The 17,410-nt window shown below is 47.3% G+C and overlaps 1 protein-coding gene across 1 annotated transcript in view; it reads right to left on the reverse strand.

The window, feature by feature from the left end:
- LOC119977237 overlaps positions 1-17,410 on the reverse strand; it is a 115,737-nt gene that overhangs the window by 51,727 nt on the left and 46,600 nt on the right. The window contains exons 2-3 of the mRNA XM_038817950.1: positions 13,505-13,568; positions 9,508-9,592 (exon numbers count right to left, since the gene is read on the reverse strand). Coding sequence (XP_038673878.1) covers positions 9,508-9,592; positions 13,505-13,568 — 149 coding nt within the window. The remainder of the gene's footprint in view (positions 1-9,507; positions 9,593-13,504; positions 13,569-17,410) is intronic.

Below are 17,410 nucleotides of genomic sequence, written 5' to 3' on the forward strand. Positions count from 1 at the left end.
CCCCATAACGAACCCGTAGCCCCCCCCCCCCCCCGCGCTACCTTCCCCCAATTGCAGGCCATTTTCCCCTGATTCTTTTTTTTTCCAATCCACCTACTCTGCACATTTTTGGGTTGTGGGGGCGAAACCCACGCAGACACGGGGAGAATGTGCAAACTCGACACGGACAGTGACCCAGAGCCGGGATCGAACCTGGGACCTCAGCGCCGTGAGGTGGTTGTACTAACCACTAGGCCACCGTGCTGCCCTTTCCCTGATTCTTGGCCACCCGACTATTCTTCCTCTTGTTCGTTGGCCACAAACAGGTCCCGGAACAATTGCATGAATGGCTCCCACGTTCTGTGGAAGCTGTCGTCTGACCCTCGGATGGCAAATTTGATTTTCTCCTTTTGGAGCGATTCCGAGAGGTCAGACAGCCAGTCTGCAGCTCTGGGCGGTGCTGCTGACCGCCAGCCAAACAGGATTCTACGGCGGGCGATCAGGGAGGCAAAGGCAAGGGTGTCCGCCCTCCGCCCTCCTCCCTAGGAATAGATCTGGCTGGTCTGAAACCCCGAAGACCGCCACTATCGGGCATGGCTCCACCCTCACCCCCACCACTTTGGACATAGCCTCGAAGAAGGCTGTCCAGTACTCCACAAGTCTGGGGCAAGACCAGAACATGTGGGCGTGGTTGGCCGGGCCTCTTTGGCACCGTTCACATCTGTCCTCCACCTCCGGGAAGAACCTACTCATACGGTTTCTTGTTAAGTGGGCTCTATGTACCACTTTTAGTTGCGTCAGGCTGAGCCTTGCGCACGTGGAGGTGGAGTTGACCCTGTGCAGTGCTTCGCTCCAGAGTCCCCACCCTATCTCAATCCCCAAGTCATCCTCCCATTTCTTTCTTGTTGCGTCCAGTACGGTGTCGTCCCTTTCTACCAGTCGGTCATACATGTCGCTACAGTTCCCTTTCTCTAGGATACTTGCGTCCAGTAGGTCTTCCAGTAGTGTCTGTCGCGGCGGTTGTGGGTACGTCCTTGTCTCCTTTCGTAAGAAGTTTTTGAGCTGCAGGTACCGTAGTCGTTCCCCCTGGCTAGCCAAAATTTCTCTGTCAGTTCGTCCAGTGTTGCAATCCTGTCGTCCGTGTATAGGTCCCTGACTGTCAGTGTCCCCCGTCCTGCCTCCACCTTTTGAAGGTGGCATCAGTCAGTGCTGGTGTGAACCTATGGTTGTTGCAGATGGGAGCCTTGTCCGACATTTTGGTCAGGCCAAATTGCTGCCGCAGTTGGTTCCAGGATTGGAGGGTGGCTAGCCCCCCCTGGATTTTGTTTTTTGTAGGACCTTCTTTGGGATCCTAGCATTTTTACCCCCCCCCCCCCATACGAACGCCATGATAAGTTTGTCCAGCGCTTTGGAAAAGGCCTTGGGGATGTAGATCGGAATGGATCTAAACAGGAAGAGGAACCTGGGCAGTACGTTCATTTTGATCGTCTGGACTCTCCCCGCGAGGGAGTGTGTTCCATATCTTTGCAGGTCTCCCTCCCTCCCTCCCTCCCCCCCCCCCCTCCCCCCCCCCCTCCCCCCTCCCCCCCCCCTCCCCTTGCGGGTGTACTGGAAAGATCTCGCTTTTGCTCATGTTGAGTTTGTAGCCCGAGAAGGCTCCAAACTCTTTCAGGAGCGCGATGATTCCGTCCATGCTGCTTTGTGGGTCCGAGATGTAGAGGAGCAGATCATCTGCATAGAGTTAGACTCTGTGCTCTCTGCCTCCCCTTCGGATCCCCCTCCAATTTTTTGCTGCCCTGAGCGCGATTGCGAACAGCAGCGGGGACAGCGGGCATCCTTGTCTGGTGCCCCTGTGCAGCTGGAAGTATTGGGAGTTGGTATTGTTGGTCCGTACGCTTGCCAAGGGAGCGTTGTATAGGAGCTTTACCCAAGCGGTGAAGGTTTACTGTAATTTCTAAGGAAATCTTGTGTATGATGGATGTGCTCGTTGACCAATTTTCTCACTGCCATTCCTGGACATAGACTGACGAGACTTCAGTGGGAAGGGAAATCCTATTTCTTGTGTTTATGTTGAGAAATATACTGTTCCCTTTCTTTCTATTAGTTACATATTTGACTAACTGTTCAAGATGCTAGCATAATAGCACGGGCATCATGGTAGCATAGTGGTTAGCACTATGGCTTCACAGTGGCAGGGTTCCAGGTTCGATTCCTGGCTTGGGTCACTGTCCGTGTGGAGCCTGCGCGGGTTTCCTCTGGGCGCTCTGGTTTCCTCCCACAAGTCCCGAAAGTTAATTTGGACATTCTGAATTCTCCCTGTGTACCTGAACAGGCACCAGAGTGTGGCGACTAGGGGCTTTTCACAGTAACCTCATTGCAGTGTTAATGTAAGCCTACTTGTGACAATAAGGATTATAAAAGATTTTTAAAAAGACAGCCTGCATCACGATGCTGAGTAGTCTACTCACTTTAAATGATTTGTATTAATCAAGGATTATGATGAAAAAATTAAACGCAAATAACTGCATTTCCAGGCACTGCAATGCCTTGAAGGAATTGTGAAGAGTACCATTGTTTCACTGTTGTTAGCTACTCATTACAGATGAAAGGCAAATGGTAATTAACTCTTCAATGGAATTACTGATGCCTGGCCACCAGACTAATTGCTGGGCTCCTGCTCAGCTTTTTGCTTTCTGAAGTGACCTTGATGTATTTTTCTCTTTACAAATTTTGAGTTATGTGTTTTAGCGATTACTGTTGCTGAAAACTAGAAAATCATTAATGATTAGAACCATAGAATTCTTACAGCGCAGGAGATTATTCGGCCCATTGAGTCTATACCAATGCTCTGAAAAGAACACCCCACCTAGGCTCACTCCCCCGACCTATCCCCATAACCCCACCTAACCTGCACATGTTTTCTCTGTTTGAAAAAAAAACTGGGTTGTTAATATAATCCAGCCATCAGTTTTGGTAATTTGCTTTTATTTGGATGCATTAGTCATCCAGTTGTTGGGGTTGTTTCGTAATGAGCAAAATGTATGCTTCCACTTCCTCAGTGACACTTCCTCAGTGACACTTCATTCTTCCTATTTTACTCCTTCCATTGGTATTCTTGCTAATGCATCTGGCACTTCTCTTGAACGTGCTCAGTAACTGAACCTTATCTTGTGTGTCAAAATGCTGATTTCTGGGTGACATATTTGCAATTTCCTTTAGGTTACGAAGAGTAACCAGAGTTGTTGGTTTAAATTTTAAACCTTAAATCCGCGATAATTAAAGGGAGATGGCAGTGTCATGTCACGGAAGCAGTAATCCAGAGGCCCAGGTGAAGGCGATGTGGAAAATGGGTTTGAATCTCACGACCACAGCTGATTCATCATTCTTTGGAATATCTTGGGTGCAGAAACAATTCTGTATGGTAACCGGTTCCCAACTTAGTACTCAGTTCATGAAGCACTCTATCCTTGGATCACTCTCTCATTCTTTTCTGTGCAGTAGCGAAACCTCCCAACTTTTATAGATGGCTGATGACTCACATTTTAAGCCGATAGATTCTACGGACAGGGTAAGTATATTTGCAGTCTGCCCTCCTGCTCTGTTAACTCCTTGTAGTCCAACTGTATCTCAATAGTTTAGCCCTCTTTTGCTTCTGTTGATCCTTTTCATTCAACTATAATGAGATGACCAAAATGATTCCTCTCTTTTGCACGAGCCACTACTTTGCTGAAGGTAATTTCACAATTCCAAAGAAAAGCACACCAATTGTCAGCCAAAACTGATAATAATGTGACCATGTTGTCAAAGATTTCCACTGATTCAATTGTAGGTGATTGCCCTTCAAATAATTCTGGAACTGACAGTTTTAAGCCTTCACTATACATGACTAGTGCTGGTGTTGGGGGGTCTTCCCATTCTGCTACACCTTCAAAGAATTCAAGCATGACCATCACATTTAGAGTCCATACTTAATACTCAAGTAAATTTTATGTTTCTAACTTTTTTAATTACTTTTTTTCTTTATTCCTTCATGGGATGTGGACATTGGGGAGGCACGGTGACACAGAGACCAGGCACCCAGGTTCAATTTTGGTTTGAGTCACTGTCTGTGTGGAGTTTGCACTTTCTCCTTGTGTCTATGTGGGTTTCCTCCATCCCTATTTTCCCTTGAACTGAGTGGCGTGTTTAGCTATTTCAGAGGGCAGTTAAGAGTCAAAAACAATACTATGAGTCTGAAGTCACTTGTAGGCCGATTTCCTTCTCTAAAGTACGTTAGTGAACCGGATGGGTTTTTTAAATAATCAATTATAACTTTTTTAATGACTCAGAGGAAGCTGGTGGTATTTAAACTGCTTACAAAGCCCTGTTCAGGGCAGAATTTCATTCCCAGTAGAGTCCTTTCTGGGAGGACTGAACACCACCAACCCCGGGCTTTTATCTTAGTTCATAATGAGCCTCAGGTGGGTGGCCTCCACCCACTATCTGGGAAGCTCTTATTCCATGAGTCCGTCGGTGACATCAATGATGGTTCCTCTTAATTCTTGCGAGCTATAATAGCTCCTACCCCTAAAGTTCAAAGTCCCTCACCCCCCATCAGCTGCCAATGATGGGGGCTTTCTGCGCCACTATTCTCACTGCTGCATTTCCCTTGGTGGCGGCTGTGTCAGGCGGAGCGTCTCGATTTGCTGACCGAAGAGTTCTGTTCCGGACACACCTTCGTCTGCCGGCAAGAACTCTTCAGAGTCCAGCTTAGATCCGGAATCGTCATTCTCTTGTTGGACCGAACACAGTGACCTAGACAGCTGGATCCACAAGCTTTGAGGTGGTCCCTGGCACTACTGCTGTTGAGTGTCCTAAAGTACGGGTTCTCGCTTCTGCAGGTGGTCCAAGTACTTCCTGTGGACTTTTCCCAGTACCCGGACTTCAAATGAAACGGGACCTGTTTGTTCCAGCAGTACGCCTGGGAGCCACAATGCTACATCGTCAAAATTGCGAACATTGATGCATCCCCGGTTTGAAACATCTACCACCCTATTTTCCTCAAATCGTGGTGTCTCTTCTGCTGCACCGCCACTTTTCTGCCAAGACTTGAAAATGTCACTCAGCCGAGAGCTGAGCCTGCGGCCCATCATGAGGTCCACAGGAGTGACGTTGTGTGATAATTGAAGAGGAACCGTGCTACTCGCATGTCCATGGACCCAGAGGATTGCTTTGTTAACTCTGTTTTGAAGGATTGGACTCCTCTTTCCGCAAAACCTTTGGAGGGGGAGATGATACGGGGCGGTCCGAATGTGTCAAATACCGTTCCTCTTCATAACACAGCAAACACCTCGCTAGTGAGCAGTGTCCCATCATCCACCACCAGGACCTCAGTGATCCCATGGGTGCATGCTTACACACCATGGACGCCGGGTCCGAACGTCCCATCGTCTTTGCCTCACGAATGTTGACTGACACAGAGAAGCAATATGCTCAGATTGAGAAGGAGGATTTGGTTGTTGTGTTCTGAGCCAAGAAATTTCATCAATACATCTATGGGCATCGCTTCACCGTACTCGCAGACCACAAGCCCCTCCTACGGCTCTTCAAGGAAGAACAAGCAATTCCTCCTATTGATTCCGCCAGCATCAAGCGATAGGCATCGCTGCTCGCAGCATATGACTGTTTTGGAGCACTGCTCCAGGACCAAGGTTCCCCATGCCGACACGTTAAGGTAATCTGACCCAGCAGACGAGGCCACCTACACCAGCAGCGGCCGGCAAGGTCATTGCTGCCCTCCATTTTATAGATTTTTACCGGTCACAGGGTCCCGCATCCGCGGCTGGCCCCAGACTGACCCTCGGCTATCCTGCGTCCGCTACATGGTGGTCAGTATGGAGCTCAGCACAAGGCCTTATCGTAAGACGTGAAGGCTGATACAGGATGGCGCACTCCTTTGGGGGACCCGCATGGTGGTCCCCGAATGTGGATGCAGCCCACTCCTTGTGGGCCTCCACAATGGAGACTCAGGTGTGCCCAAGATTAAAATATTAGCTCGGGGCTATGTTTGGTGGCCCCGTGTTGATGCAGCCATCGAGCAGGTGGCCCAGCGCTACATCCACTGTTAGGCACAGCAGAAGTTGCCTCCTGCAGCCCCACTCCACCTGTGGGAATGGCCAGGGCATCCATAGTCTTGCCTCGATATAGACTTTGTGGGCCGCTATCTGGTAGAAATGGTTCTCATCAATACTCGCTCCAAGTGGATGGGGGTCCTCAAATTACAGGCAACGAAGGTCTGGACCACCATAGAGAAACACCGGCACCTTATCAGCAGACATGTATATTGGTATCAGACAATGGTACGGCGTTTATGAGTGCGGAATTTGTGGCATTCGCATCTGCCAAAAGGATCCGTCATGTGAGGACCGCCCCATATCACCCAGCTTCCAATGGGTTGACCAAGCGAGCGGTGCAACCTTTAAGTTTGTAATAAAAAAAGAAAACATTGGGTTCCTTGCGGACCCGCTTGGCAATGTTCTTGTGGTTACCGTACAACCCCGTCAGCCGAGATGTTGATGGGTTGCCGCCTCCACACTCGTTTTTTTGTCTTTCCGGATATTTGGGAAAATCCACCGTGCTCAGGACCAAACCGAGGCGGACACACGTTGTTGCAGGCCACTGTGCGATTTTGCCTGAGTCGTCGAAGCTGATGTCTGGAACTTTGCAACAGCAGCTTGGATCCCGGGCATCGAGTTGGCGGAAATGGGTCTGCTTTCTTGCAATGGACGGAACAGGGCTGCGAGTCTAATCGCCATGTGGACCATCTCCGAAGTTGGATGCCAGCTACGCCAGCCGTACCTGCCATTGATTCGGACGTCCCAGCTCCATCGTCTTCACAGTGACCCCTGTCGCCTCTGTTACCGACGCCCCTAGCTCTGCCGGGGGTCGAGGATCCAGAAGTCATTCTTTTTTTAAAAATTTAGTGTACCTAATTAATGTTTTCCAAATAAAGGGGCAATTTAGCGTGGCCAATCCACCTACCCTGCACATTTTTGGGTTGTGGGGGTGAAACCCACGCAAACACGGGGAGAATGTGCAAACCACACGGACAGTGACCCAGAGCCGGGATTGAACCTGGGACCTTGGCGCCGTGAGGCCGCAGTGCTACCCTGCTGCCCCAGAGATTATTCTTGAGGACAACGAAATGCCAGGCGAAGAACCACCTAGCTCTGACTTGGAATCAGAGATGGACGTTCTGCCAGTGTCAGAGGCTCCCGTGCCAGCTCTCGTGACCTCACCAGCAATGCTGCTGCCGCCCAGAAGCTTGCCACGTAAGCACTGCTCCCCCATTCGATATACACAAGGTCTGTGCCTGAACACCATCCACATGCAAAGTGGTCAAAAGGCATGACGCATTGGCCCATGCTTGTGGATGTTGCTCTGGTCCTAGGGGGGTGAGGAGTGCTATAATCCCAATGCAGGTCCCTGGATCAGAACAATATGGTTTCCCATGCTCTCCGCAGAACATGAACTTCTCCTTTAAGATGGCAGAGTCCCAACTGTATAAAAACCCCGACCTAGGTGCAGGTCGGGGAAGGAGACCCTTAGTGGAGTGGAGGGGTATTGGAATTGTACTGAAATAAATGTTGTTCATAATTTCTACTATTGTCTATGCGTTCTCAGTATCATGGATTTACCAATTGCATAATTACGGAGGAATTGGGATCATAGTGTTCCGAAATCATAGCGACCAGCTCATCAAAAGATCTGGTGGTGCAGCCGGGTAAGTCAGACTCTGTCATCCCAAACATCTGGGCTCCACAGGCGGTCAGTAGGACCTCCTGTCGCTCTTCTGCCAAAATCCCGTTTGCCTGGGAAACGTATCTCATGCGTTCCATATACTGGTTCCAATCTTTCAGACCTGCATCAAAGCTTTCAACTTTCCGAATAACGACATCTTAAATTGCTACGATGTTACGTTCCACGCTGCAAACATCCGCCGGCTAGGGGAATCAAGGGAATGTCCAAGTTTCCTTTAACTCTTATCACCAGTGTAATCACTCAGAGAAAGCCGACGGTAAATAAACATAACTTTATTTAAACTATTTACAAATCCTGCTCAAGGCAGCATGTCACTTCCAGTGCAGTCCTTGCTGGGAGGATGCAACACCACCAGGCCCTGCTTTGGACTTTAGTTCACAGCGACCCCAGGTGGGTGGCCTCCACCCCTTATTTGGGAAGCTCATACTCCTCGAGTCCCACAGGAAGATCCATAACAGTTTCATCTTGGGGGTTATGACAAGTTTCATGGTCACCATTGCTTGGACTAGGTTTATATTCCAGATTGAATTTAAATTGTACTAACTGTTCTAGAGGGATGTGAACCCATATCCCCAGAGCATTAGCCTAGATCTCCAGATTACTACGATGCCACTGTCTTTGAGTAAGGATTCCATTATCTTTTCTTACTACTGAAGATAACATAATTGCTAATTGTTCCTTGAAATTGTCCTTAAACATTTTCAAATGTAGCAATCAGATTAGTTGTGTGCTAGACGTGTGGCACTATTCCAGCTTCTAATGGTATTTTATATATAATAGTGCCTCTGCTATCTCTTCCCTAACTCTGCCCCAATTTATTTTGACATGTGCAGACGGAATCCATCAGGCCAGGGATTTTATCCGCTCTTACTTTTGGGTAATTCATTATTGCACCCTTTCCTATCTTGTCGGGATCAGAGTTGCTGAAGACACTGCTAAATTGCCTATCTCTTTCTGAAATCTATAGTTCCTCATGCGATGTCATACCCTCTACTTTTGTATCAACAAATTTCAAGATTATGTCCTTTTGATCAAGTGTAAATCATATATCTACAACAAAAATAAAAGTAGAGCGAGCACTGGTCCCTAGAATACACCACTTCCAAGTCTTCTCTCATCAAATCAATACCCATTCACCTCAAATCTTTGGGTTTTTTTTTGCCCATCAACTAACTTTCAGTGTACTTATGTTCCCTTGTATGTAATACATATTTATTTTTCTGACAAGCCTCGTGAAACATCTGACTAAATACCTCTGAAAATCCATACACGTTTTGTTTTTTCAAAAAGCTAGTAAAGTTTGCCAATGACTTATCTTTAATTTTACCTTGAATTAAGGATTCTAAAGGGAGAAAAGTTTGACGCATTTGCTATCTTGTTGCATAATGCTAGTTTGGACAAAAACTAGCCTCCTGCCGGCAACAGAAAAGTTGCACATCTGCAAAATCATTTTCTCTGTAATATTCCTTCAGGAAAGTACAAAATAGAAACATTTGTTTTCACATTTTGAAAGCTACATGTGCTTCATGGTGCTCTGTAAATGCAAGTTATTGATGATTGCACTGCCCCATTATTACATCCACAACCTGAAAGTGGTTGTCCTTTGACTGAATTCACCAAAACAATATTGAAAATTGTTCCATTGAGATGTCTGATTTTTGCATGAGTAGTTTATAGCATATGTTCATTGATACTTTTCTAAAACATATTTGAAAATTTAAAACTTACTTTTTCTTTCTATTAAAACCATGTTTGTATTTATGTAAGGACGCGTAATTGTCAGTTTCCATCTCTTGTTCTGTTTCAGTTGATTCTAAGGCAAAGAGCAAAATAGACAAATGTCAGAATCATCGGGAGAAATGTCAGAATTATCAAAAACTATGAATACATTTTAATCTCCAATATTGGTTGCAAACTTGTCAAACTTTCATTTATAAGTTCGTAAGATATAGGAGCCTAATTAGGCCATTCGGCCCATTGCGTCTGCTCCGCCATTCTATCATGGTTGATATGTTCGTCGTCCGCTACCTACAATGCCACAGACCAAGAGCTGGATTGCAAAATCAGCCACAGCATCTCCTCCCTAGAACACATGACCTTGAAGCAGGAGTAAGCAATTTATACCTCCCGAGCCTAAAAACCTTCAATATGATCATTGCTGACCCCATCCTGTCCTCAACTCCACTGACCTGCCCGTTCTCCATAACCCTTCAACCCATTACCAATTAAAAATCTGTCTAACTCCTCCTTAAATTTACTCACTGTCCCAGCATCCACCGCACTCTGGGGTAGCGAATTCCACAGATTCACAACACTTTGGGAAAAGTAGTTTTTCCTCAAATCTGTTTTAAATTGGCTACCTCTTAGTCTACGATTCTGACCTCTCGTTTTAGAATGCCCCACAAGAGGAAGCATCAGCTCCATGTCTAGTTTATCCATACCTTTTAGCATCTTGTATACCTCAATTAGATCTCCCCTCATTCTTCTAAACTCGAGAGTATAGGCTAAACTGTTCAATCTCTCCTCATATGACAAACCCCTCCTCTCTGGAAGCAATCTAGTGAACCTCCTCTGAACTGCCTCCAATGAAACTACATCTTTCCTCAAATAAGGAGAGCAAAACTGTGCACAATACTCTAGGTGCAGTCTTACCAATGTCTTGTATAGTTGCAACAAACTTCCTTACCTTTATCCTCAATTCCTTTTGCTATAAATGCCAACATTCCATTTGCTTTCCTTATTATCTGCTGCCCCTGCATGCTCGTTTTCTATGACTCATGCAAGAGGACACCCAGATCCCTCTGCATCACTGCACCCCGAAGTATCGCCCCATTTCGATCTCCAGTCTTTGACCAAAATACATGACCTCACACCTATCCACGTTAAACTCCACCTGCCACATTTTGGTCCACTCTCCTAACCTAACTATATCCATTTGTAACGTTCTTATTTCCTCATTGCAACTTGCTGTCCCACCTATTTTGCAACTTACTGTCCCACCTATTTTATTTAATCTGCAAATTTTGCTAAAATAACATACATGATGCTGGGTCGGAGGCGTTGACTCCCAATGGGTCAGAATGGAGGAGAGTTTGGGTAGGGGGGTCGGAATTGAAGGTGCTAGTGACAGCGCCACCCCCGATGGCCCCGGGGAGATACTCAGGGAAGTCCAGTAGTAATAGCTTTGTTTAGAATTTGGAGGCAGTTTCAACAGCACTTCAGGTTGGGGGCAGGGTCAAGGGAAATGCCAATTCGGGGAAACCATAGATTGGAGCCAGGGAAATGGGATAGAAATTTTCGGAGATGGGAGGAGAAAGGAATTAGGACACTAAAAGATTTGTTTCTTGGGGGTCGTTTTGCAAGATTGAAGGAGCTGGGAGCGAAGTTTGGGCTGGAGCAAGGGGAAATATTTAGATACATGCAGGTTCGAGACTTTGCCAGAAAGGAGATACAGAGCTTCCCAGTAGAGCCGGCTTCCACATTGCTGGAGGTGCTGACGACAGGGTGACTGGAGAAGGGGGTAGTATCGGCGATTTACGGGGCTATTTTGGAGGAGGAGAACGTGCCGCTTGAAGGGATCAAGGCAAAGTGGGAGGAAGAGTTGGGAGAGGTTATGGAGGAGGGGTTCTGGTGTGAGGTGCTCCGTAGGGTGAACGTCTCCACCTTGTGTGCGAGGTTGGGGCTGATACAGCTGAAGGTGGCGCATCTCACAAGAGTGAGGATTAGCCGGATCTTTGAGGGGGTAGATCGCCCGAAGACGCATCCCGGTAGGGTGGAGATCAACCACTCCGCCGTGCCCAGGCGTGGCGGAGGGACCTGCTGGAATTCTTGACGCTTGAAAAGATCAAATTTAAACTGAGGGGAAGGATGCAGGGATTCTATAATTCATGGGCATTATTCATTATGCACTTTTGAGAACTAGATCACATGGAACATTAGGGGGGTTGGGAGAGTTGGGGGGAGGGGAGACTGTATGTGTTAATGGTGACTATGGGTGATTCCTGATTCCTCTTTGTCATTTGTTTATGTTAACATGTGTGCTAATGTTTGGGGGTTTGGTGGGAGGATGGGATCGTTGTTATCGATATGAGGATTGACATTACATCCGTTACTGATTATTGTTTATTGTTGGGTGTAAATTTGGGAGAAAGTGTGAAGAAGGAGAATGAAAAAATATTTTTAAAAACAAAGAAACATATATGATATGCCTTTCATAAAATCATGCTGGCTCTGATGGATAGCGCTTTGGCTTTCCAAATGTCCTGATATTACGTCCTTGATAATTGATTCTAACAATTTTCCAACAACAGATGTTAAACTAATTGGTCTGTATTTTCCTACTTTCTGCCTCCCTCCTTTTTTGAACAAGGGGGTTACATTAGCATTTTTCCAATCCACTGGAACCTTTCCTGTGTCCTTTGGACTATCATAACCAATGGATCCACTATCTCTGCTGCCACTTCTTTTAACCTCCTCGGATGTAGGCCATTGAGCCCTGCGGACTTGTCCGCCCACAACCCTAAACGTTTGTTGAGTACCATTTCCCTATTGATGCTGATTGTTCCAAGTTCCCCCCCAACTATTTAGTTTAAAGCCCTATCTACACTCCTAGTTAGGCGATTTTCTAGGACTCTGGTCCCAGCATGGTTCAGATGAAGACCGTACCTTCGGTACAGGTCCCCTCCTCTTCCCCAGTATTGGTGCCAATGTCCCATGAATTCAAACCCATTTCTCTCACACCAATCTTTGAGCCACGCATTTACCTCCTTAATCTTCTTGACCCTGTGCCAATTAACTTGTGGCTCAGGTAGTAATCCAGAGATTATTACCTTTTTGATTCTGCTTTTTAATTTAGCGCCTAGCTGTTCATACCCGCTTAGCAGAACCTCTATCCTTGTTCTACTTACGTCATTGGTACCAACGTGGACCACAGCAACAGGATCGTTACCCTCCCACTCTAAGTGTCTTTGCAGCCCAGATGAGATATCCTGAACCCGAGCACCAGGTAGGCAACACAACCTTCGGGATTCTCGATCCTGGTCACAGAGAACAGTTTCAATGTCCCTAACTATGCTATCCCCGATACAACATTTATTTTTTCTCCCCCCACTTGAATGGCTCCCTGTAGCCTGGTGCTGTGGTCAGTTTGCTCATCCTCCCTGCAGTCTCCATTCCTGTCCACACAGGGAGCAAGAATCACAAACCTGTTGGACAGGGAGAAAGGCTGAGGCCCCTGCAACCCTACCTCTTGGATCCCTCTACGTGCTTTACTTGCAGTCAGATCTTCCTGTCCCTGACTACTGGCTGAATTTAAGTTAGTTATTCAAAGAGGTGCGACTGCCTCCCGGAACACAGTGTCCAGGTACCTCTCCCCCTCCCGGATGTGTCAGTGTCCGAAGCTCAGACTGCAGCTCATCAACTCTGAGCCGCAGTACCTCAAGCAACCGACAATTACGACAGACATGTTCACTGAGAACCACAATGGGGTCCACCAGCTCCCACATCATGCAGGAACACATCCACCTGACTCTCCATGTCTATATTATTTAATTTGGTTTTTAAACCATAATTATTTTATAAACTTTAAAAAAAAATCTCTCATTATCACCTCTGTCTGAAACCAAGTAATAAACTGTAATAAAGTGAGTTTTCAAATGTAACACAGTTTCTCTATTAGCCAATCAAATCACATCCTTGCTGTGATGCCCTTTCATTCCAACATTACCTTTAATTACAGTTTTCCACATTCCATCCTTCTTTGGATTCTTCATCCTTTTACGCAAATGATGCTAAAAATAAACAAACATTTCATTTTTATACTGATAGACTAGTAAAATAAATTAGTAATTTACTAGCACTATTTGCCAAAAGGGGGTGCTGCTTTCATTTTGGAAAAACACGATAACGGGATAATCTGATATAAAGTACAAATTTCACACGTACCATTGTGTTACATTGAATTATGGAATTTAAAGTGCAGGAGGAGGCCATTTGGCCCATCGAGTCGGTACCGGCTCTTGGAAAGATCACCCCACTTAAGCCCACACACCTATAGCCTAATCGATGGGCAATTTAGCATGGCCAATCCACCTAACCTGCACATCTTTGTACTGAGGGAGGAACCGGAGCACCCGGAGTAAACCCACGCACACACAGGGAGAACGTGCAGACTCCGCACAGACAGTCACCCAAGCTGGGAATCGAACCTGGGACCCTGGAGCTGTGAAGTAACTATGCTAACGACTATGCTACCATGCTGCCCCATAACCTTTTGTCACAAGTATGAAGTTACTGTGAAAAGCCCATAGTCACCACATTCCAGCGCCTGTTCAGGTAAGCTGGCACGGAAATTGAACCCATGTTGCTGGCCTTGTTCTGTCTCACAAACAAGCTGTCTAGCCCAGTGAGCTAAACCAGATGGCAGAACAATTATATATACACACCAATATATTAATGTCACTGAGTCACAGCATTACATTTCAAAATGCACTGAAGACATTTGTGGCAAGTTTGTTTTGCCATTGGCTGAACCTAATGTAAAAATGCCGCTGTGTATCCGCAGCTCCCGGCTACACTTGAAAAAGGTGCTGTAATAGGACGGTTATGTTCAAATGCCGTGTAAAGTTAGCTGATGTGGCTGTTGTGTGTTTCCTTTATTAATAATTTATCATTGCTGTAGTGAAAATAGGCTTTGTTCATGCCTCATTCACATCACAAATGTTGTAAATATGCTCTGCCTGCTCCAGACTTTCCATGTGGTCATCGATACAACAAGGGGTATTTGTGAAGGAATACAGGGGTGAGAAAGGTAAGGCAAAGGCTGGCCCGACACCCCGAATATGTCACCCAAGGGCCCGGGTCCAGTTTCACGTGCACCACTTTAGAGATTACCCTAAAAACCTCCTTGCAGTAATCCTCCAGCTTTGGACAGGACCAAAACATATGAACATGGTTTGCGGAGCCCCCCTCGCAACGTTCACACACATCTCTATCCCTTCAAAGAGCCGGCTCATACTTGTCCTTGTAAGGTGCGCTTTATACACCACCTTCAGCTGTTTCAGCCCCAACCTCGCACACGAGGTGGAGGCGTTCACCCTCTGGAGCACCTCACACCAGAACCCCTCTCCCTACTCTTCCTCCCACTTTGCCTTGATTCCTTCTAGCGGCACCTTCTTGTCCAAAATAGCCCCGTAAACCGCCGATACCTCCCCCATCTCCAGCCGCCTTGTCGTCAGCACCTCCTCCAACAATGTGGAAGCCGGCTCTACTGCGAAGCTCTGTATCTCCTTTCTGGCAAAGTCTCAAACCTGCATGTATCTAAATATTTCCCCCTGCTCCAGCTATACTTCACTCCCAGCTCCTTCAATCCCACAAAACGACCCCCAAGTAACAAATCTTTTAGTGTCCTAATTCCTTTCCGCATCTATATTTAGCAAAGAGACTGACAAGTCGATGTTGGACTTCAACCAAGCACCAGCACTTACTCCATTGGTAATCAAACTTAGGACATAATTTTTAAGAGTCCATCCCGTTACTTGGGGCATTAGAAGTCCATATTGCGGAACTTCCGGTAGTGTTCGCGAGCGGGTCGGCCGCATCAAGAGGAGCTCCCACCGGTGTCCGCTGTTTACGGCGCTTTCGGGGGTTTCGCCATTTTTCCGCTCTGCCCCCGATTTTAGTCAGCCTTTGGGGCCGCCCCGGGCGTCAAGCCGGGCCGGTTTGTGAACTGGCGACAAAACCCATGCGAGTGTCCAGCAGCCAGAGCTGAGGCGTCAGGCCCATTCGAGCGCGCCATTCGGAGCAGCGGGGGCGGAGCTGAACTGAGGACGAGGCGGCAGGTCCGAAGCCCGGGCGCAATGTAGTGGAGATGTTCCACATCGGGTGGCTCCCGAATGGGTTTTTAAGAAGTCTGAAGTCCGGTCCCAGTGAAATTTTTTTTTAAAGTTTTTTTTGAGGGAATTTTTTAAATAAAAGATTGAAAAAAGAAAAATAATAAATTGTTAAAGGATACGAAAAGCAACGGTGAAAAAGGGAGGAAACGTGATTTCCTCATCGAATGAGGACCAGTAAAAGCGCTGACAAGATGGCGGATCCCGACCGCGTGGTGGGGCCGCACTGCTTACGGTGGAAAAGATAACCGAGGTGATGGCTGTGGAGCTGGGGAAGCAGTTTGCGAAGCACATGGAGGCTTTGAGGAAAGAGATGGCAGTCGCACTGAAGTCACTGGTGGAGGAGGCAATCGCCCCAGTGAGGGTAGCTGCGACAAAGACATCGGCTGAGGTGAGAGAGCAGGGCGAGAAGATATGGAAGTGGAGGAGGTCGTGTCGCAGCACTGCGACCAGCTCTCTTCGATGGGGGACAAGCTGTGGAGGGTGATGGAGGTCAACAGAGGGCTCCGAGCAAAGCTCGAGGACTTAGAGAACCACTCGAGGTGGCCCAATCTGAGAATTGTGGGCTTGCCCAAAGGGATAGAGGGCTCGAGGCCAACAGAGTACTTCGCTAAGATGCTCCCGGTATGAGCTGGACCGAGCTCATCGGGCAGTAAGGTCAAAGCCCAAAGTAAATGAACTGCCAAGAACAGTAATTAACGGCTTCCATAAATACCACATGAAGGAGAAGGTGTTACGCTGGACGAAGCAGAAGCGTGAGGGGCAGTGGGATGGTGCCAGAGTTCGGATTTACCAGAACTTGACGGTGGAGGTGGCAGGGAGACCAGAGGCGTTCGGCTGAGTGAAGGCGGCACTGTACAAGGGGTAGCGATTTGGTATGGTATACCCAGCGAAGCTGAGGGTGACGTATAACGCCAAAGATTTTAATTTCGAAACAGTGGAGGCGGCCGAGGCATTCGTGAAGGCAGACAGATGTGAGGAGCGGAGCTGGAAGAGACTGTGGACTGTGATTGGCGAGCTGCAAAATATATAAATGCTATAAACTTTCTTTTCATTGACGTGTAGTGTAATTTACTTAACTTCACATTGTCCTAGAGTTTAATTTATTGTTCGAGTTGATTGGCAATCTTTGTTGCGGTGGTTATATGTTATTTTAGTGAATTGTATGGGTCGGATCGTAGTTCTTTTTTCTCCTGGGACTGGGTGAGAGGGGACGGTATACCGGGGGGGGAGGCACTGACCCACGCTAACTAACTAAAGTGAACGGAGGTGAGGTGAGAGAAGGGCTGCGGACATTGGAGCCTGGTTAGTAGGTTTCGATGGGCCAATGAGGCGAGCAAAGGGGGGCGGGGGAGAGATTAGTACTAGGAGACGTTTATTCAAGTGGAAGTCCAGGGGGATTTTGGAAAGGGGGGTAGGGGGTTCGATGTTAATAATGGATAGGGGCGGGTCAAGCTCATGGGGCAGGGCCCGGTCGTATGATGATGGTGGATCGGGGGGGGGGGGGGGGGGGCAGTGAGAGACCCCCACTTAGGATAGTTACGTGGAACCTGAGGGGGTTAGAAGGTCCAGTCAAGAGGTCAAGGGTGCTTGTGCATCTTAAAAGTTTGAAAGCCGATGTAGGAATGATGCAGGAGACTCACTTGAGGGTGAAGGACCAGGTGAGACTTAAAAGGGCTGGGTTAGTCAGGTGTTTCACTCTGGGATTTGACAGAAGGGCTCGAGGGGTCGTGGTAATGGGC

Source organism: Scyliorhinus canicula, chromosome 14 (assembly GCF_902713615.1).
Source record: "Scyliorhinus canicula chromosome 14, sScyCan1.1, whole genome shotgun sequence".
Taxonomy (NCBI): Eukaryota; Metazoa; Chordata; class Chondrichthyes; order Carcharhiniformes; family Scyliorhinidae; genus Scyliorhinus; species Scyliorhinus canicula.